Genomic DNA, 21,190 nt, shown 5'->3' on the forward strand with positions numbered 1-21,190 from the left:
TGAGGCATCCGTGACGTCCCCAGCCCCAGCATACCTACATATCCAGGCTTCATTGTGGTTGAGACTACATCTTCCCCAGCGCTCCACAGGATTTGAAGGGCATGGCTCTGGTAAGGACCCATCAGGGAACTGGGCTCCTGGTGGCAAGGCTCAGGGCCTTGCTGCTAGGCTTCTCACCTCGTCCAAGCCCATCTCTATTCCTCATTGGACCAGGAGTAACTAGAGATGCCGTCTCCCTAGGTGGAAGACAAGCTCTGTGGGAGTCAGGAGGAGTGTTATGGGTGAAGGAGGAGATGGGGGTGAGGGGAGAGGAGGAGAAGAGCCTGGGACTTTCCATATCAGGCAGGATCTAAGGATGCTTAGCCTGGAGAAGAGAAGATTCAAGGGGGACGGGAAGATGTTTTCAAATATTTGAGAAGTTATTATGTGCTTGGCCTCACGGGGCAGGATTGGAAGTGGTGGGTAAAATTGTAAAGATGCACCTTTAGGCTCGATATTAGATAGTAGGCAGTTCTCTTAGAACTCTCTGCAAGTGGATTCAGCTACCTCAAGAGGAGTTTGGTTCCCCCGCCCCCTGGAGGCTGTTAAACAGAAGCTGTCTGAGCATCGTGGGGATATTGGGGGGCTATGGATTGAAGTAGACGGCCCCTGAACTCCTTTCCAAATCTGGGATTCTGAGGTTCCGGGACAAGGGGAGGGGCTCCAGAATGCAGCCGGAGTCAAACTTCAAGTTAGAGAGTCCGTTGGATGCCCACAAACAGACTCCAGATAGAGCTACTTGGGACCAGAGTTACTGGGTCTCCATGCTGTCTGAGGCCTCTGGACACCGACCTTCCAGGGCCTCCGAAGGAAGTGAATGACTTGCCTTGGAGATCCTCCTTTGTGACTCAGCAGCTCCCGGCTTGGGGGTGTGGGAGCCTAAGGGCTGACATGGAGCAAGCCTCATTCTCCAGGAGTTCTTATCCCTGCCATAACTCACTGATAATCTAAGGATAAGAGGGAGGGGTAGGTTGGCAGCCCAACACCCCTCCAGCATGTCAGGGCAGGCATTACCCCATTGGGGATATTTATGGTTGGGAACCTCTTTCCTAAGCCAAGCCTCAGGAAGATAGGAGATAATTGAATGAGGCAAGAGAAGCTACAGATACAAAACTTGGGGCAATGGAATCCTTCTAAAACAAATAATCCATCAACAAGCATTTACTAGGCACGGGATACAAATTGAATGGAACTGGCCTGCTCTCAAGGAGAGAATCCATTTCTCCTTGTCTCATAACCTGACCAAGGGTCAGGAAGGACCACCACCAACAACAAAATTAACCCTTTAATTTAGCACAGGGGCTCAGGGCCAAGCCAGCAACTGCTGTACCTTTTCCACCCTACCCTATTTTATCACCAAATCCTCCCTGCCTCCCTCACACCTGCATTGATTCTGGCAGCAGATAGTCTGGGTTCAGTTATAAGATGAGAGATAAGGGAGGAAGGGAGAAAAGGAGGATGAGAGATAAGGAAGAAGGAAGGAAGAAAGGAAGGAAGGAGGGAGGGAGGGAAGAAAGAAAAGGAGGAAGGGAGGGAAGGAAAGAAGGAAGGAAGAAAGAAAAAAAAAGAAAAGAAAGACAGACAAATCATATTGAAGGAAGTGGAGACTCTAGGTCAATAGCTTCATCTCCATTCCCAATTCAGACTTGTCCAAGTGGAAGGCAATGGTTGAATACCTGAGTGAGCTGTGTGTCACCTGTAGTACACTCCTTTCAGGTTAGGCTGAAAAAAGCAAGGGGTTGTCCCAGTCTACATCAGCCTCCAATACAACAACAGCTTCTTTACCTCTCTTCCTCACAGCCCACTCCTGGTAGTTGTCTGCTCTCTGTTCGTGTCCTAAAGGCTCATGGCTTCCCATCCAAAGACATATGTGAGTATGCAATTCCTTTCCTTGCCCCATCAGCTAGCCCCTTCCTCCCCTGTCAGCTTGATGGTCCTGAATCCAGCCAGGAGCAGGAATAGGACTTGAGCCAAGGGATGATGAGGAGGGAAGAGGTCGAGTCTGATTAGAGCAGCCAGCCAAGGGATGCTCCCAGGGCAGACTGGTGGATATTTGGAACTCTGATTTCAGCTGATCTTCCTTATCCCTTTGGCTCCAGCTGCAATTTTTGCAGGTCTCTGGAGAGCCTGGTGATCTTCCAAACCAGGAGGGAGGTGACGGGTTCTCTGAGGGAAGAAATGGGAGCCTGTTGTACCAGAGACACTGCTACACCATGAAGGCACCATAGCATAGTGGCAAGAGCACTGGACTTAGAGTCAAAGGATTGAGTTTGACCTTTGCCTCTGCCATTTAATACCCATGGAACTTTGACCAAATCCCTTAACTTTTCTGGACCTCAGTTTCCTAGTCTGGGTTTGGATTAGATGACCTGTAAGGACCCTTCTGGTGCTTGATCCATGTGATTTTCTGAAAGTTGTTCCCTCTCCCTCCATAGTGACCCCCTCTGACAGCTATGTGAGCCTCTGGCTGCCCACAGCCTCAAGTCAGGAATTTCGGACACGTACAGTAAGGAACTGCAGGAACCCTGTTTGGAACCAGACCTTCCGTTTCCGCATCCATAGCCACCTCAAGGTGCTGCAGACAACTGTCACTCTCCCCACTCAACATGACCTTCTCTTTTAAAAATGGTTTACTGCTTTTTTTAAAAAAACATCATCTTCATTTCAAAATATATCCTTCATCCCTCCCCACGCAGGGAGTTTTCTTATTTAAAAAAAAAAAATTAGGGGGCAGCTAGGTGGTGCAGTGAATAAAGCACCAGCCCTGGATTCAGGAGGACTTGAGTTCAAATCTGGCCTCAGACACTTGACACTTACTAGCTGTGTGACCCTGGGCAAGTCACTTAACCCTCATTGCCCAGCCAAAACAAAACAAAACAAAAATTTAAAGGGAGAGACAGAGAGGGAGGTAGAGAGAAAGAATGAGAGATGGGGGGGGGAGGAGAAAGAGAGAGAGACACAGAGAGAGAAGGGAAGAAGAAAGAAAGAGAGACACACAGAAAGAAGAGACAGAGGGAGAGGGGGGAAGGGGAGAGAGAGAGAGAATGCAATTGAGCAACACTAGTTCCACAAACTGATCAAGTCTGACAGTATATGCAGTATTCCATAGTGGTAGTCCCTGATCTTTGCAAAGGAAAAAGGGGTCAACATTCATTCATTCATTCATTCAGTAATTCAATATTTCTTTCTACCCATTTATAGTCTCCTAACTCCTTGCTATGCCTCGTGTCAAACTTTGTTTTATATTAATTTCTCTTCTCTGCCTCCCCTGCCTCAGACCCTTTATTTGAACCCTTTCCTTTATTCCCTTCTCAGTCTCATCATTTGTAAAATGGATTTAATAATAACTCGCATCTGGTAGGGTCGTTGTGAGGACCAAATGAGATGATGTGTGTAAAGCACTTTTAATATCTTAAAACACTGTGTGTGTGATTATTGTTCTCAGAATCTGCTAGAGCTGAAAGTATTTGACCAGGACCTTATAACCAAAGATGACCCCATATTATCTGTACTCTTTGACGTGGGGACTCTGAAAGTCGGGGAGAGCCAGCGGGAGAGCTTTACCCTCAATCCTCAGGTAAGGCTGTGTTCAGGGCTCCCACGGTGAGGAGGGAAGCCCTTCCTTCTTCACATTCATCTATTTCTAGACTCAAGGGGTGGCTATATTTGGGAGCATCAGAAGGGAAGATGGAGAGAGCTCTTAGAGCTACTTCTCTCTACCAACATGGAGCTCTGTCCAGACCATTCTCTCCATCAAAACCAGTGTCCCCAGTCAACTTCTGATTCTGATTCTCACCCCCAACCCTCAACACACACACACACACAAACACACACACACACACACACACACACACGCACGCACGCACACACAAACATTCCCCAACTGACTTCTTTTTCTCCCAAGGGCAAAGAAGAGCTGGAGGTGGAGTTTCATCTACAAAGTCTGTGAGTCTGGGGCTATCTGGAGCCACTGACCTGCTAGGACTTCCTAGGGAGGCCCTGTGGGGTACCTGGCTAGCATAGATCTGTCACTTAATCCTCTTAGAGCTCCCCCAGATTTGACACTCTCCGTGTGAGATTTTTCTATGGGTGAGGGGCCATTGATCATTGGGAACTAGAGCAGAGAGTCTCAGTAGGGGAACCCTTAGGGGGCTATTTCTTAAGTCATAGAAACTGGAACTGGAAGGGACCTTAAAGATCATCTTGCCTCACCCCCTCATTTTATTTATTTATTTATTTATTTATTTATTTATTTATTTATTTATTTTTTAGTGAGTCAATTGGGTTTAAGTGACTTGCCCAGGGTCACACAGCTAGTAAGTGTTAAGTGTCTGAGGCCGGATTTGAACTCAGGTCCTCCTGACTCCAGGGCCGGTGCTTTATTCACTGCGCCATCTAGCTGCCCCGTACCCCCTCATTTTATAGATGAAGAAACTGAGGCCTAGAGGAATTAAATGACTTGGGCCAAAGTGCTGCATTGAAAGCTAGTGGCAAAGCCAGGATTAGAATTCAGATCTTTTGTTCCTTTCAGCCCAGCGTGCCCTGAACAGCTCATCACCAATGGTGTCCTCGTGGTAAGTCTGTCTGTCCAAGGATGCTGAGTGGAGACCCCCAAGGACTCCCTCCCTCCCCTTCCCTTCGCTCCCTCCTTCCCATTTCATCCTCCTCACCTTGCCTGAGGTCCCCTCTGAGAGAGGACCCAGAGGGAGCATAACATAGTGGAGGTAAAGCTGGTCTTGGAGCCAGGGAGACTCGGGCTTTAGTCCTGCCTCCAATTATACACTGGCTCTGTGACCTTGGGCAAGTCACTTAATTTTTTAGTGCTCTAGACAACTCCCTAAGTTGTCTCTCACTCTCTAAGACTATAAGTTGCAGAGAAGATACCAACCTCCACTGGTAAAATGAGGCTTCTTGTCTAGGAGTTCCCTCTATTGATGAAATCATATCTCTAAGTCGTGTTTGTGGGGTGGGAAAGGATAAGATGGGATGGGATGGGATGGAATGGGATAGAGAGGTAATCCATGCCTTCTAGTTTGGCATTTAGTTTCCAGCTTCCTAAAAGGAAGAACAAAGGGAGAAGATGTAGTTCCAGTGCCACAAGTGTTCAGGTACACTGGGACCAGGGATGCCGTAGATGGTTCAAAGCTCCTTCCACCCTCTCTGGCCTTGGCTCAAACCCCACACCTATCCATGACCTGAGGAAGTTGCCTAGGGGCAAGGATAGCAAGGTGTTGGGGGATCAGGAATGGGAACGGACTGTGAGAATGAAGCAAGGGGGCTGGGAGTTCACCTCTGAGTTATTTTCTTTCTAACTCAGGCCCGGGAGCTTTCCAGTTTGGATGTTCAGCTAGAAAAGATAGGAAGCATACAGAATAACTCAGGTAAGCCTCCTCTGTCTACCTTAGGGATATAGCCCCTTCTCCCATTAACTTTTACTCTCTACCCTTGTGATTTAGCATCTCTAGGAGGGAACCCAGGCAGAATGGTGCTATGGAAAGTGACCTGGGTTCAAATCTTGACTCTGCCACTTGACACAAATCATTTCATCTCTCTGGGCCTCAGTTTCCTCGCTTAAAAATGGGGGAGGGGGCAGCTAGGTGGCACAGTGGATATAGCACTGGCCCTGGATTCAGGAGGACCTGAGTTCAAATCTGTCCTCAGACACTTAACACTTACTAGCTGTGTGATCCTGGGCAAGTCACTTAACCCCAATTGCCTCACCAAAAAAAAAAAAAAATGGGGGGTGGGGGCGGATTGGATTCTAATTCTAGAATCCATCTGTGACCTTTAAGGTCTCTTCCAACTCTAAATCTCTGATCCTAGGAAGGGTCAGGAGCCTCTGGCTCCTAGCTCTGGTACCTGCCTCTAGCTCCCACAGTAGTCAAGATTGTTGTAGCCTGTATCTCCCCTTCTTTGAAGTACTCTGTGTGGGAACAGAGGAGCAATGGGGCTGGTGCAAAGGACTGATCTCCATGCTGGCGGATAGCCCTTCATTCCTGGCACGTGTTGGCAAGAGGCTGACCAAGACCATTGTGAGCAGGACTTTCACAGCCCACTGCCTGGAGCCCCTGGGATTAGGGAGAGAGAGGATTGAAATCATCTCATGCACCCCCTCAGTCTTCCTTGTGTTTTTGGTGTCCCAGAGTCAGATGGTGGAGTGGAAGCCCTAGTGCCGGGGTCCTATGAGGGCAGCCAAACCGTCACGTGTGGCACCAGCCCCATCCGCTTCCACTCTCCAACTTGCTGGGAGTCAGAGCTAAGTGTTAAGCTCCAGGTAATGTTCCCAGCCTCCCAGGAGGACCAGAATGTCTGTCTGTCTGTCTGTCTGTCTGTATTAAGCACTTACTATGTGCAAAGCACCAGGGATATAAATGTAAAAATCAAGACCATCCCTGCTATTAAAAAGCGCACAGTCTAAGAGGTGGGTAGATAACATATACAGGAGGTTTCAGCCTCAAGCCTGATGGAAAGGCCCTATGGTCCTCAGGGCAGAGCAGCAAAGGAGGTGGTAATGCCTCTTCTTCAGTATTATTTCCACTAATAAAATCACAAGGATTTCCGATACTGAACCATTTTATGGTCCAAAGGACTTTGGGGATGGGAATGTTCCTTTTTGGGGTTTTGGTAGCTAGGGCTGCAGAAGCAGGCAGAGGTGGGGGTGGGGGAGGCAGTACTTGCAGGCGTTATCTCCACAGGGATAGCTTTCAGGATGGTGGAGTCCCCTGAACCCCTCCCCTCAGCCCTACCTCCCTTCTTTCTTTCTTCTCTTCCCCTGCCTACTGCCCTTCCCCATGGGAGAGAATAAGAGGAGCACCTGTCCTCGATGTCTCTGTGTCTCCCCTATACCTTCCTCGTCATCTTTCCCACCCCATCTCCCATTAGGTTGGAATGAGGTTGAGTGAGTTGGGGTTGGGGTGATAGTGTGTTCCTTCATGTAATTCATCTTTACTGCCTTTAGGACACTTCCCAGGAGGTGCTGAAGGTGCCACTGAAGTCACTACCTTCTGGTCACGTGGTGAGGGTTTCCTTACCCATGACAGAGGTAGGAACCCCTGTCCTGTTTCCCTCAAGTGACCAAAGATAATCTGCTGGGGTCCTAGAAGGCCCAGACACCTTTATATTTTCTTTGTAAAGTGTAGATTATTCCCTTGGTTTATACCACAGTTCTATCCCGATATGTCTCTTTGCATTTCCCTCTCCCTCACCCCCCACCTGCCCGCATTGAGCCCTCTCTTGTAACTAAGAGAAGCAGTTAATGAAGCCACCACATCTGACAGTGTATGCAACATTCCATACCCATAGTCTCTCCCCATTCCCCCCAAGAGGAGAGAAGCGCATTTCATCAGCTCTTCACTAAGATGGTTCTTTTCCTTTAATCTGAGCTCAGCTTGCTTTTGTTGTCGTTTTATGTTCTCCTAGTTAATGTGTGTATTGTTTGCCTGGTTCTGCTTTCTTTACCCTGATTCAGTTCATACGAGTCTTCCCATGTTTCTCTGAATACCTTGTCTCTGTCACTTTCTTCTTTTTTTTTTTGGCAGGGCAATGAGGGTTAAGTGACTTGCCCAGGGTCACACAGATAGTAAGTGTCAAGTGTCTGAGGCCGGATTTGAACTCAGGTCCTCCTGAATCCAGGGCCGGTGCTCTATCCACTGCCCCACCTGGCTGCCCCCATCTCTGTCTCTTTCAATGGCGCAATAGTATTCCATTGAATTCATCTTACCACAGTCTGTTCAGCCATTCTGATCTATGGGCACCCATTCTGTTCTCTGCTGCCTTTATGTGTTCTCTCTTTTCCACAGGACAGTACTCAGAGTAGATCCCTAAGGCCGTGGTTTTATAGGAAGAGTCCTCTAAGCAGCTGTGACCTTCAGTCCCCAGGCCATGGCCATCCCTAAAGGCGGTGGGCTTTGGGGAAGTCAGGGTGTAAGGCTCTGTGACTGTGTTTCAGGGGTGCCAGGTAGAGGGAGGTAGGGGAGGGAAGGCTGGAACTTGGGTTTGATGAACAGGATGTGATGGGATTATTAATGATTTTCAGGAACCTGCACTGATGATGCAGCTGAAAAACGAGAAAGGGTGAGTGGCTGGTTGCTTGTGGAAAGAGGAAATGGAGATAAAGGGAAACATGGCTTGGGGAGGAAGAGAGGGACCATTGAGCAATGGAGAGTCATAAAGATGGGAGGAGCAGAGTTGGGTAGGGGAGGCTAGGGCAGCCCAAATTAGTGGCTAGCCAGCTCTCAAAGCTACTAGAGAGTATGAAGGGTTCTCTCTACAGGATGTGGTTAGGGCTCTAAGTGACCTGGAGCAGTTAAAGTTTCTTGTCTTCTATTTCTTTGAGTTCCAGCAGGAGTTGGGACAGCCTTGCAAGGAAGAAGGAAGGTCCATGATAAAACCTAATAGCAGGGCGGCTAGGTGGCACAGTGAATAGAGCACCAGCCCTGGATTCAGGAGGACCTGAGTTCAAATCCGGCCTCAGACACTTAACACTTACTAGCTGTGTGACCCTGGGCAAGTCACTTAACCCCAATTGCCTCACTAAAAACAAAACAAAATAAACAAACAAAAAAACCTAATAGGGCATCCAAAGCATACACAGATAGATGAAACTGAGGCAGGAAACAGCCTTTTGGTTTCTTCCCACCATCAGGTAGCATATACTGAGCACCTCCCAGGCACCAGATGCTATACTGTACACAGAATTCAGTTGGGAAGGCCTGTCTTCTGCTGTCTAGACACTTGCAGTCAGCAAGCACCAAGGAGGCATGGTCAATAAATCCAACAAAGCATTTATTGAAATCCCAGGTCTCTGAGCTCAAATGTCGAATCCTTAAGCTGATGTGCTTGGTTATTGACCAACAGTCACCACATTTGACTCTCTGCAGCTCATGAGCATTTCAGATGGTAGGAAGGGGACCTCTCTCTCTCTCTCTCTCTCTCTCTCTCTCTCTCTCTCTCTCTCTCTCTCTCTCTCTCTCTCTCTCTCTCCCCTCCTCCCCTCTTTCTCCCCCACCCCCTCTCTCTTTGGTTCAGTGCACAATAGGGTCAGAAGGGAGGGTGAAGGCAATGAGTTACCTCCTTACATGTTTATGACGGAGGGTTCTAAAGTAACCCTTGGCAGGGAGAGTTAGGAGGGAGAAGGGGCAGTGTTTTCACAGCCCTGCAAGGGGCCGTTTGTTAGAGAGTGTGATTCTGTATCTCCACTATGGAGATGACTTTACAGTCTCCAGCTAGGGAGCAGAGGAAAGAAGAAAGGAGTCAAGAAATAGAGTAGGGCAGAGTTGGGGGGAGGGGGAAGGTAGGTCAGTTTCCCTCTCTAAAAGGTGTGTGAGGTTCCCTGAGGAAGGGACTCAGAGAACCCCCGCTGACACTGCCCATCTTGGCCTGACATGCTGCCTTCCAATCCCTGCCTGTTGTAGCCCTGAGGAGCTGGCAGTACGCCTGGGCTTTGATCTGTGTGAGGAGGAGCATGTTTTCCTGAGGAAGAGGAAGCAGGTGGTGGCCAAAGCCCTGAAACAAGTCCTGCAATTAAAGGATGAGCTGCAGGAGGATGAGGTTTGAGGGCTGGGCCTGCATGGGGGTGGGGGTGGGACCCTGCCTGGCCATCTGAGCCAGGGCTGACTGAGCCAGGGTCTTCCCTGCACTCGAGGCCAGTGAGCTACAGGGCAGAACTTCAAACAAATCAGGAGCATCCTGGCCAGCCAGGCCTGCCCCTCCCACCCCCAGCTCTGCCGGAAAGTCCTATCCCCACCCTTGTCAAGTGTCTAATGAGTGTATGATGGGAGAGATTTTTCAGTGGTTGTGATTTGGGAGGGAAGCAAGATGTCCTAGTGTGTAGAGGGCAGTCTTGGAACCAGAAAGAGCCAGGTTCAAGGCTTTCCTCTAACTTATACCAACTGTGTGACCTTGGGCAGGTCACTTACTTCCTCTGTGTCCCAAGCAGCTCTCTAAAATCTAGCAGCTGATCTACATGAATGAATGAATGAATGAATGAAAAAGCATTTGTTAAGCATTTGCTATAAGATAATGATTGGGTTTTACAAATAGGAAAAAGCGAGACAGACCCTGCTCCCGAGGTATTCATATTTTAACAGGGGGAGATAACACATACAAGAGCATTTAGCAAGAGGAAATGCCCACACTGGGATTCCCTACAATGATGAAATCATAAGTGTCCCCACCTCACCCCTCTCCAAATTTGGGAAGCCATGGTATGGATAACTTTCTTGTGCTCTGCTTTTCCATTCCAATTGCACTTTCTCTCCCTGTGTCCTATCTGAAGCCTCTCCATCAGACGCCATTTTGGGATTCTTGGTAGAGCAGCTTTGAGGGCAATCCATTTTGGAAATGATTCGCAGACCCGCCTGAGGGTGCAGATCTTTTTTTCCAAGGGGAGTTGTCCCAGGAAATTTGGGCTAATTCTGGGGCATTTCCTAAGGAGGATGACAGCAGTTCCAGCTCTTTCCTTTCCACAAAGGTTGAGAGAGGACTGGCGAGTGACCCTGGGGATTCCAGGTTATAGGAGCTCGATCCCACCTTTATGTGGCACAAGGGTGAAAGGTGCTAAAGAAGGACGTCACCCTGGTCTGGCCTCTGGGGGTTTTGGGAACAGGGGAGGTTTGTGGCTGGCCCTTTGGTGCTCCTGCTGACCTCAGCATCCTTCTAGTGTTCTCCAGGAAGGACCAAGGCAGATGTGAACCTGGAGGGTTTGGTCAGAGTTGGACCTGGGTTCAAATCCCACTTCCAATGTTTACTACTTTGGGCATGATGTGTCACCTCCCTGGACCTCAGTTTCCTTATCTGTAAAAAGAGGCAGTTGGACTAAATGACTTTCCAGCTCTAGCTCCACAATGAGTTGAGTGACTCTTTGACCAGCTGCCTGCTGTGCCCAGTGCTTGACACTATTGTCTCTGGCCCTGGGGCTGACTCAGAGGCTGCTCTTCAGAGGCCTCAGTAGGGCTACTCTTATTCTCAGATTCCAGTGGTGGCTGTCATGGCCACAGGCGGTGGGATCCGGGCGATGACTTCCTTGTACGGGCAGCTCTCAGGTCTGAAGGAGCTGGGACTTTTGGACTGTGTCTCCTACATCACAGGAGCCTCAGGTTCCACATGGTGAGCCAAGGCCTTGGATTGGGCGCTATTAGCCTGGAAGGTACCTGGGAGGGTTGGGAGCGACATCTGGTAAGGCAAGACCCATGGGCTTTATTTCTCTGGCTTATCTCAACACCCAGACAGGAGGAGCTGAGAGCACGATATAGGGAGGGGATGTTGTAGGGAGTTTGCTATCAGGTAAGAAAGCATAACACCTCTGAGAAATTCTCAGGTCCCTTTGGACCCCCCCCCCCCAAGATTGTGGGAATACCTCTAGATCTGGTCATAAGGGGAGGCTCAGGCTTTCATATCCAGGAGAGCTTGCTTCATTTATTCATTCAAATGTAGCTCCTTGTATTTGTATCCTCAGTGCTTGACACAAAGCCTGGTGCAGAGCCATAGAAAGGAGGAAGGAAACAAACATTTATTAAGGGCCTACTATGTACCAGGCACTGTGCAAAGCACTTTACAAAGATCTCATTTGGACAGAAACTTGTCATTTTTAAGCTTTGTATCCCCAATGCCTGCTTAGACTGAAGTAGCCTATTTTTCACTTTTTCTTTTCTTTCTTTTTTGTTTGAGTTTTCTTGCACAAAAAGACTAATGTGGAAATGTTTTACGTGATCATACATGTATAACCTATATCTGATTGCTTCCCATCTTAGGGAGGGGGAGAGAAGAGAGGAAGGAATAGAATTTGGAACTCAAAACAAAAAAATGAATGTTAAAGATTTGTTTTTACTGTAATTGGGGGGAAAATAAAATATCATTTAAATAAACAACAACAAATAGCTCCTTTGATCCTGACACCAACTCTAGGAGGTAGGTGTTATTATTATTCCCATTTTACAGTTGAGGAAACTGAGGCAGACAGAACTTTAGTGACTTGCCATGGGGTAACACAACTATTAAGTGTCTGAGGTCAAATTTGAATTCCAGGCCTCTTGACTCCTGGCCCAGTGCTCTTTCCATTCTACCACCCAACTACCTCTGTTTTTTTCTTTCTTTCTTTCTTTCCTTCCTTTCCTTCCTTCCCTTTCCTTCCTTCCTTCCTCCCTTCCTCCCTTCCTCCCTCCCTCTAGATATTATTATCAACAAACATGTGAGAGCTTAATAAAGGCTCTTCATTCAGTCAACAATGAGCATTCTTCAGTGCCTACTAAGTAAGTCCCAGACACTGTGCTAGGTGCAGAGGATCCAAAGACAAAAACAAAGTGATCGCTTCCCTCAAAGTGTCTGTCTACCCTCTACGTTTTTTTTCCCCGTGGGGTAGGAATTAGCCAGGGAGGGATCTGGTGATTTGTTTTCCCTGGTGGGCAGGCAGTTTGTATGTAGTCCTAGGATGACATCCTTCCACTCTGTGCCTCTCTCTCTTTCCAGGGCTATGGCCAACCTATTTGAGGATCCAGACTGGTCACAGAAGGACTTGGCAGGGCCTACGGCAGCAATGAGAGCACAAGTGACCAAGAGCAAACTGAGCATATTGGCCCCTTCTCGGCTACAGCGGTATCGGCAGGAACTAAAGGAGCGGGCCCAACAGGGCTACCCTTCATGCTTTACCAACCTGTGGGCACTGCTTAATGAGGCCCTGCTACATGATGAGGTGGGAAGGGGGATGGGGCAACCAGGGTGGGGAAAATGGGCCAAGCCCTTAATTGGCAGGGGGATAGGGACTTATGGGATAGAGAGGGGAGAAAGAGGATGAGGACTCTGGGTAGCTACAAGAACATGGAGTTCAGGCCCCAATAATTTTTCCATTCAGCCGCATGACTGCAAGCTGTCGGATCAGCAGAAGGCACTGGAGCATGGCCAGAACCCACTGCCCATCTACTGTGCCCTCAACACCAAGGAGAAGAGCCTGAGTACCTTCGAGTTTGGAGGTGGGTGGAAGGGAGCCAGCAGGGTGTGTCAGGGTGGGGGTGGGGTGGCTCCAAAGCTAGGCAAAGATACTGGGGTGGGGGGGTGGGGCAAAGGAAAGAGGAGGCAGGAAGGAAGGAAGAAAGAGATTTTCTCTCTAAGCCCACCCTCTGCCACCCATTTGCTCAATTCTGTCCCCTAAGCTTAAGTTCCAGCCCCACGAGACTGGCTGGGTCCAGGAGCAGGGCCTGTTTCCTCTGTATGAGGGGCCCTACAGGGTCCCTGCTCTCATTGCCGACCAGCCGGACGGCAGTTCTCACGCAGGCATTTCTTAACTCCTCACCACAGAATGGGTGGAGTTCTCCCCGTATGAGGTGGGCATCCCCAAGTATGGAGCCTTTGTCCCTTCTGAACTCTTTGGCTCCCAGTTCTTCATGGGGCGACTGATGAAGCGGTTACCTGAGTCCCGGATCTGCTTCTTGGAAGGTGAGAGGGAACGAGGGGGACCTCAGGGGATCAGGAAGATTGAGGGGGGCTGGGCTGGGGGAGATCACTGGTCCTTTGTCGCAATCAGTTCCTGGCCTATTCTTCATCCCTGCGGGTGCCCTTGGCTTCAGGCGGGCAATGGGGAAGGGTCCAATTTTGAATGTGTTGTCTCCAATGCCTTGTGGCTTTCTTATTTATGGTTTTGTTAATGAAAACAGAAGGAAAGAAGATTCATTACTGTCTGCCTTGGTGCTGTTTCATAAGTATCATGGGGCTTTCCAGCTGACTTCCAACTGAAGCCTCTTTTATGTGTCGGGTCCCCCCCCCCCCCCTTAAAATCTGAGCCTCTTGAGAGAGACTGCCTTTGCTTTACTATTTATATCCCCAGTGCTTAGCACCATTCTTAATCAATGCAGATCTGTTTTCCTTCCTTCCCTCCTTCCTCCTTCTCTTCCTCCCTCCCTCCCTCCCTCCCTTCCTTCCTTCCTTCCTTCCTTCCTTCCTTCCTTCCTTCCTTCCTTCCTTCCTTCCTTCCTTCCTGTTTCCCTCTCTCTTTCTCTTCCTTCCTCCCTCTCTTCCTCCCTCCCTTCCTCTTTCCTTCCTTCCTTCCTTCCTTCCTTCCTTCCTTCCTTCCTTCCTTCCTTCCTTCCTTCCTTCCTTCCTTCCTTCCTTCCTTCCTTCCTTCCTTCCTTCCTTCCTTCCTTCCTTCCTTCCTCCCTCCCTTCCTTCCTGTTTCCCTCTCTTTCTCTTCCTTCCTCCCTCTCTTCCTCCCTCCCTCCCTTCCTCTTTCCTTCCTTCCTTCCTCCCTTCCTTCCTGTTTCCCTCTCTCTTTCTCTTCCTTCCTCCCTCTCTTCCTCCCTCCCTTCCTCTTTCCTTCCTTCCTTCCTTCCTTCCTTCCTTCCTTCCTTCCTTCCTTCCTTCCTTCCTTCCTTCCTTCCTTCCTCCTTCTTTTCCTCCCTCCCTCCCTCCCTCCCTTCCTTCCTTCCTTCCTGTTTCCCTCTTTCTCTTCCTTCCTCCCTCCCTCCCTTCCTCTTTCCTTCCTTCCTTCCTCCCTTTCTTCCTTCCTTCCTGTTTCCCTCTCTCTTTCTCTTCCTTCCTCCCTCTCTTCCTCCCTCCCTCCCTTCCTTCCTTCCTTCCTTCCTTCCTTCCTTCCTTCCTTCCTTCCTTCCTTCCTTCCTCCTTCTTTTCCTCCCTCCCTCCCTTCCTTCCTTCCTTCCTGTTTCCCTCTTTCTCTTCCTTCCTCCCTTCCTCCCTTCCTCTTTCCTTCCTTCCTTCCTCCCTTTCTTCCTTCCTTCCTGTTTCCCTCTCTCTTTCTCTTCCTTCCTCCCTCTCTTCCTCCCTCCCTCCCTTCCTTCCTTCCTTCCTTCCTTCCTTCCTTCCTTCCTTCCTTCCTTCCTTCCTTCCTTCCTTCCTTCCTCCCTCCCTCCCTCCCTCCCTCCCTCCCTCCCTCCCTCCCTTCCTCCTTCCTTCCTTCCTTCCTTCCTTCCTTCCTTCCTTCCTTCCTTCCTTCCTTCCTTCCTTCCTTCCTTCCTTCCTTCCTTCCTTCCTTCCTTCCTTCCTTCCTTCCTTCCTTCTTTCCTTCTTTCCTTCCTACCCACACAGGCATCTGGAGCAACCTTTATGCAGCTAATCTTCAGGACAGCCTGTACTGGTCTTCAGAGCCTAACCAGTTCTGGGATCGCTGGGCTCAGGATCAAGTCACCTTGGGTAAGGTATTTGGGGTGCTTTGGGGTGGGCACTTAGACAGAGGGGAGCCATAGCTTACCTAGGGCCCCGTGAGGGGAGAAGAGAAGACTCACGGGCCTTAGGAATGGTCACTCTCTCCAAAAGTCCTCCCGCTCCTGGTCCTTCCCATCCCCCTTTCTTCATGGGGGAGGTGGGGAGAGAAGTGGGCTCCCAGCATAGGACAGAAAGACCTGGAGAGTCTCCATTTCCTGAGACCCTCCCTCTCCTTCCAACATGTAGACAAGGAGGCAACCCCCTCTCTGAAGATGGAAGAGCCGCCCTCCACCTCAAGCAAGATCGCCCAATTCTTTACGGACCTTTTAACCCGGCGCCCCATGGCAGGAGCCTCTCACAACTTCCTGCATGGTCTGCATTTCCATCGGGACTACTTCCAGCACCCCCATTTCTCTGCCTGGAGAGGTACCTGCTTCCCTTCTCTCTCTGCTCAGATCAAGCTCATCTTTTGACTTCCTCTAAGACCTTTGCCTTCTGCTCTCCAGCTATGTAGCTGTCCTGTCCTGTCTCACTGTTGTGACAGTTAAAAATTAGAGAACCAGGGGCAGCTAGGTGGCCAGTGGATAAAGCACCTGCCCTGGATTCAGGAGTACCTGAGTTCAAATCCGGCCTCAGACACTTGACACTTACTAGCTGTGTGACCCTGGGCAAGTCACTTAACCCCCCATTGCCCCGCCAAAAAAAAAAATTAGAGAACCATAGTTTCTGGGTAATTTCAGCATTTTATTAATAAAGCAGGCAGGTTATTAAGAAGAGGGTGGGTTATTTGGCTGTGTCTCTGACCAAAGACAGTCTTGGCAGAGGTGAAACAGTAGGTGGTCCATCAAACAGCAATCTAATCAAATTGGTTAATGTAATTGGAGGTGGGCTATAGTAAAATGAAGAGCCAGACCAGACCACCTATAGTTGTAGGCTATCAAATCAAAGAACATATACCCTTTTGAATGGATATGATCTCTGGACAGAGAAGTTCCAGCCTTCACTATGTAGACAAAAGGATCTGTCTCTTCCTAAACCAGAGCAGAATACACTGGGCTTCCCCACCTTAAATTCCTTGCAAGGTTGTTTTGAGCCTGAGCATGGTTGAGGAGAGTCAGTTTAATCTCATCAGGAAGGAAAAACTGGACTCTGGAGGTGAGATGGGGAGAAGGGAGTCAGGACTTTGAAAGAAGGGGGGGGCACTGAATCTCCCCAAAATGTTCTTATTAATAATCATTTCTCACACTGTCCTCACCTGCTGCCTGAGCCAAGCCCTAACCTGCTCCTTAAATGAGCTGGAATAGAGGAGCTTGGGGGAAGGGCTATGTCATTTTAAAATAGTTATCAGGGCAGCTAGGTGGCACAGTGGATAAAGCACCACCCCTGGATTCAGGAGGACCTGAGTTCAAATCTGACCTCAGATACTTAGCACTTACTAGCTGTGTGACCCTGGGCAAGTCACTTAACCTTCATTGCCCCACCAAAAAAAAAAATACAGTTATCACTTCCACATCTGGGTGGGGTGGGGGGGGTAGTGGTTTAGGGACGTAGCACCCTCACGATCTGGAAAATCACATAAAATGTTTTGACCCTCCCTATCAGAGAAGTCTGAGTTTTTTCTTTTTCTTTTATGGGATGTTTTCAGTACCTTATTTTTTTATTATTTTTTTTTTTTAGTGAGGCAATTGGGGTTAAGTGACTTGCCCAGGGTCACACAGCTAGTAAGTGTTAAGTGTCTGAGGCCGGATTTGAACTCAGGAACTCCTGACTCCAGGGCCGGTGCTCTATCTGCTGCGCCATCTAGCTGCCCCGCAGTACCTTATTGTAAAATTTGGGTTAAGCATTTGGTTGTGGGTTCTGTGCTGTCTGCCGACTTTTATGTGTTGTCTGTGGCTTCTGCAAAACTCCCCAGAAATTCCCTTTTAACTTCTTGTGTTGACCCATGTTATAACTAAACCTTGATGCAGAAAGCTGTGGATACAGAAGCGATAACTGTAGTTGTTTCCCTGGTGTTTAGCACAGAGCTTGGCACATAGTAGGAATGTAATAAATGTATGTTGATGAACTAATTCATTCTGGGCCATCTCTTGAGAGGGCACTGTAGTTTAATGGATAGGATGCTGGTCCCGGAGTCAGGAACAGTTGGGTTCAGATCTTACACCCGACACGTATGATCCTGGGCAAGTCACTTAACCTTTTTAGCCTCAGTTTCCTAATCTGTAAAACAAGGAGGGGGTGGGGGGGAGGGTTAGACTCAATTACTTTTAGGGTCCTTTCCAATTCTTAATCTACGATCGTCCAAGAGAGCTTTTTCTTGGAGTATTCATGAATACACTTTCATTCCCCTTGTGATAAACAGTCTTTGTGAAGTGGGAGGGTCTTGGTGCCCTTAACTTGGCTGTAAGCTAGCTCTGCTCTCCACCTCAGGCACCAAGCTTGATGGGTATCCTTACCAGCTGACGCCCATGGAGCCGCACCTCTGCCTGCTGGACGTAGGCTACTTCATCAACACCAGCTGCCCTCCCCTGCTAATGCCTACCCGCCAAGTGGACCTTATCCTGTCATTAGACTACAACCTCCAGGGGCCCTTTAAGGTGAGAGATGAAAGAGCCAGGTTTCCTCACCCTCAGTGGGGACTGGACTGCTGGGAGGAATGGGTTCCTGGGAAGGAAAAGTCTGGGAGACAAGGCCTGCTGATGATGCTGATGTTTGGCATTTACATAGCACTTTAAGGTTTGCAAAGCATCTTTGCTATTACCGTGAGAGGTAGGTGCTATTATTATCCCCAGTTTACAGATCAGAAAACTGAGGCTGAAAGTGACTTGCCCAGGGTCCTACAGCTATTTCAGTGTTCGAAGTAGGATTTGAACTCGGGTCTGTCAAAACTTAAGCCTAGCCCTCTATTCACTGTGTTGCCTAGCGGCAACTGGCCACAACTACATCTCCCTGCTCCTCATAGAGCTAACCAAAATCAGCTGACCGATCAGATGCTGTACCCTTTACCCCACATCCCCACTTTGGCTGAGGTTGCCCTTGGCCACGGAGGTGGCTGCACCTAATATCTGACTCGGCCTTGGAAAGGCACTGGGCTGCTCACTTTGGGCACATAAAAACTCGTGGGAGTAGGTTTCATTAATTTACTTTCTGTCTACAGAGTCGTCATGGTCTAGTGCAAAGCTTCTTAAACTGTGGGTCGTGACCCCACATGGGATTGCATAACTGAATGTGGGGGTGACAAGAAATTTGGCAACAGTAAAAAGTTACAAGTTCCTGTTTTATATACCTGTATACCTGGGGTTGCATAAAAATTTCTCAGGCGAAAAGGGGTCACGAGTAGAAAAAGTTGAAGCAGCCCTGACCTGGCGGATAGAGGGCCCTCTGGGGAGCTGGAAAGATCAGGGACCTCACGCTGGCTGGTGTGATCACATCAAGTCACTTTAATGCCTGGTGCCCCAGGCAGCTCCTAAGACTATTCATTACCTAAGAGCTGCTGATCTGCATCAATGAAGGGTGTTCCCTACACAGACCAAATCATAAGTTTGAGCAAAAACATTTTTTTTTAGAGCAGTCTAATTCTCAGGGGTGGAGGGGAGGAGTGTATTCTGGCCATGTCTTGGTATTTACCATCAAGACTTCCTGTCTCCACCCCCCAGCGCCGACCCTACACTGCTGCTGTCACTGGGACCCCCTGGCTCCTCATCTCTACCTCTGGCTTCCCTCAATCCCAGCTGAAATCCCACCTTCTCAGGGAGCCTTCCCAATGCCCTTTCATTCTACTGTCTTCCCTCTTCGGGTTATCTCCAGTTGATTCTGGATAGAGCTTGCTTGTATACACTTCTTTGCACATTGTCTCCTCCTTGAGCCCCTTGAGAGTCTTTCTTTGTATGTCCAGCACTTAGCACAGCTGCCTGGAACACAGTTGGTGCTTTGTAAATGCTTATTGATTGATCAACTACATCCTCCAGGCCCCTTTACAGTTTTCAACATCCCAGCATCAGTATGAGGAAGATGCTCATAATTTGGTGATTCCTATTGTGGTGTCAAGGAAAGAAGTCAGAGGATGTGTTTGAACTCTGGCTCTACTGTTTACTCATTGTGTGACCTTGGATAAGTCACTGTCTCTTTGGCCCTCAGTATCCTCGTTTGTGAAATGATTACTTTGGACTAAATTGATTGCTAAGGTCTCTTCTGGGCAGGTAGGAGACACAGTGGATGGAGTACCGGGCCTGGAGTCAGAAAAATGTCATCTTCCTAAGTTCAAATCTGGCCTCAGATGCTTACTGACTGTGTGACCCTGGGCAAGTCACTTAACCCTGTTTGCCTCAGTTTCCTCATCTGTAAAATGAACTGGAGAAGGAAATGGCAAACCACTCCAATATCTTTGCCAAGAGAACCCCAAATAGGGTCACAAAGAATTAGACATGACTGAAACAACTGAACTGGCTCTGAGAATCTGAGTCAACTTAGACCCAGGGTTTTCTTCCTGTGGGGCGGTCAATTTTAAAACATCCCCAAATCAAACTTAAGACTCTTCACTTTTTAAAACCAGCTGGTTTAGCCTGATGTCCTCAGTTTGGATTTTGCCTTTACCTGAGTTTGTATTTAGCCCATGAAGCACAGTCTCCTTGTTACAAATTTCTCCTCATCCTACCCCTGGCCTCATGGAGGTTTTGTAAATCACGTCCCACGGCTGACTTTGGGCTCACTTTATGATTACAGCAGTTGGAACTGGTGGGCCGCTACTGCCAGCAGCAGCAGATCCCCTTCCCTCCCATCACCCCGAATGCAGAGGATAAGGAACAGCCCCAGGAATGCCATGTCTTTGCTGACCCTGAGTCTCTGGACGCCCCTGTTGTGCTCCATTTCCCCTTGGTCAATGACTCCTTCCGGAAGCACTCGGCTCCTGGTGAGACCATCCCACACCCTTCTCTGAACCTTTCATCCTTGTTAACGCCTGCCCACCACCCCAACACCGAAGTACCTTTCTCCTCCTGCCTTTTCCTGGCCCCTGCTATTTCTTCCTTTTCCACACCTTGCCCAGAGTGGGCCTCCTCACACAATTTCCCCATTTCCCCTTCTTGTGATCCCTTCCTTTGCAATGTTCCTCTCCCACGCTAATCATAGTGGTCCCGTCCCCGCAGGAGTCGAGCGGAAGCCTGAGGAACTGGCAGCTGGGGAGGTGAACTTGACTTCTTCCGGTTCTCCTTATCATTACACAAAGGTGACATACAGCGAGGAGGATGCAGACAAACTACTCAGTCTCACCCGGTACAATATCTGCAACAATCAAGAGAGGTTACTACAGGCCCTCCAGGAGGCTGTGCAGCGTAGGAGACAGCGAAATAGTCAGGGGGGGCAGCAGTGACGGAGACGTTTACCAGCGGGGGATAGGCCACTGGTCTGCCATCATCCCCCAGCCCCTCCCTCACCCTGGAGGCTTCTTCAGGCACTCCACATGCTTGGGTGACCAAGTTCCACCTGGTCAGGGCCTTCTTGGCTTTTCTACCCTGTGGCCAAACCTTGGGAATGTCCTGGACATGAGGTCCATTTCAGCTCACTTCTGAATCTACTACCGCTTTCAGCAAGAAGTTCTGGAGAACCCTGGGGTGGGTGCCGCAGAAATGAAGACCAGGGAGCAAGCCTTGTCGAAAATACCTTTTCAGGGGGCAGTTAGGTGGCACAGTGGATAAAGCACCAGCTCTGGATTCAGAAGTACCTGAGTTCAAATCCAGCCTCAGACACTTGACACTTACTAGCTGTGTGACCCTGGGCAAGTCACTTAACCCCCATTGCCCCGCAAAAAAAAAAAAGAAAATACCTTTTCAGACCACCAGGAAAAAGGAAGGACAGCAACTCCAATGTGGCTGTGTGCCCTGTGCTGTTTTCATGTGTCCCACACATGGAGAGGATAGGAGGCTTGGGCCCCCGTCTACTCCCTTGGGACAACATGGAATGCCAGGTCAGATACCCACAGCACTCACTGGTGGTGGTGGTGGTGGTGGGA

General features: G+C 49.1%; 1 protein-coding gene across 1 annotated transcript; it reads left to right on the plus strand.

Moving 5' to 3' along the window:
• The first annotated feature begins 101 nt into the window (after positions 1-101).
• Positions 102-20,551, plus strand: PLA2G4B (phospholipase A2 group IVB). The gene is made up of 20 exons (XM_043980559.1): positions 102-110; positions 1,840-1,909; positions 2,475-2,611; positions 3,485-3,616; positions 3,944-3,984; positions 4,571-4,613; positions 5,357-5,420; positions 6,183-6,313; positions 6,998-7,081; positions 8,075-8,112; positions 9,453-9,588; positions 11,009-11,145; positions 12,505-12,727; positions 12,887-13,004; positions 13,330-13,467; positions 15,070-15,174; positions 15,433-15,612; positions 17,614-17,780; positions 19,906-20,092; positions 20,328-20,551. The coding sequence occupies exons 1-20, from the start codon at positions 102-104 to the stop codon at positions 20,549-20,551; spliced, it is 2,364 nt and encodes a 787-aa protein (XP_043836494.1).
• Positions 20,552-21,190: the final 639 nt, after the last annotated feature.

Source organism: Dromiciops gliroides, chromosome 2 (genome assembly GCF_019393635.1).
Source record: "Dromiciops gliroides isolate mDroGli1 chromosome 2, mDroGli1.pri, whole genome shotgun sequence".
NCBI lineage: Eukaryota > Metazoa > Chordata > Mammalia > Microbiotheria > Microbiotheriidae > Dromiciops > Dromiciops gliroides.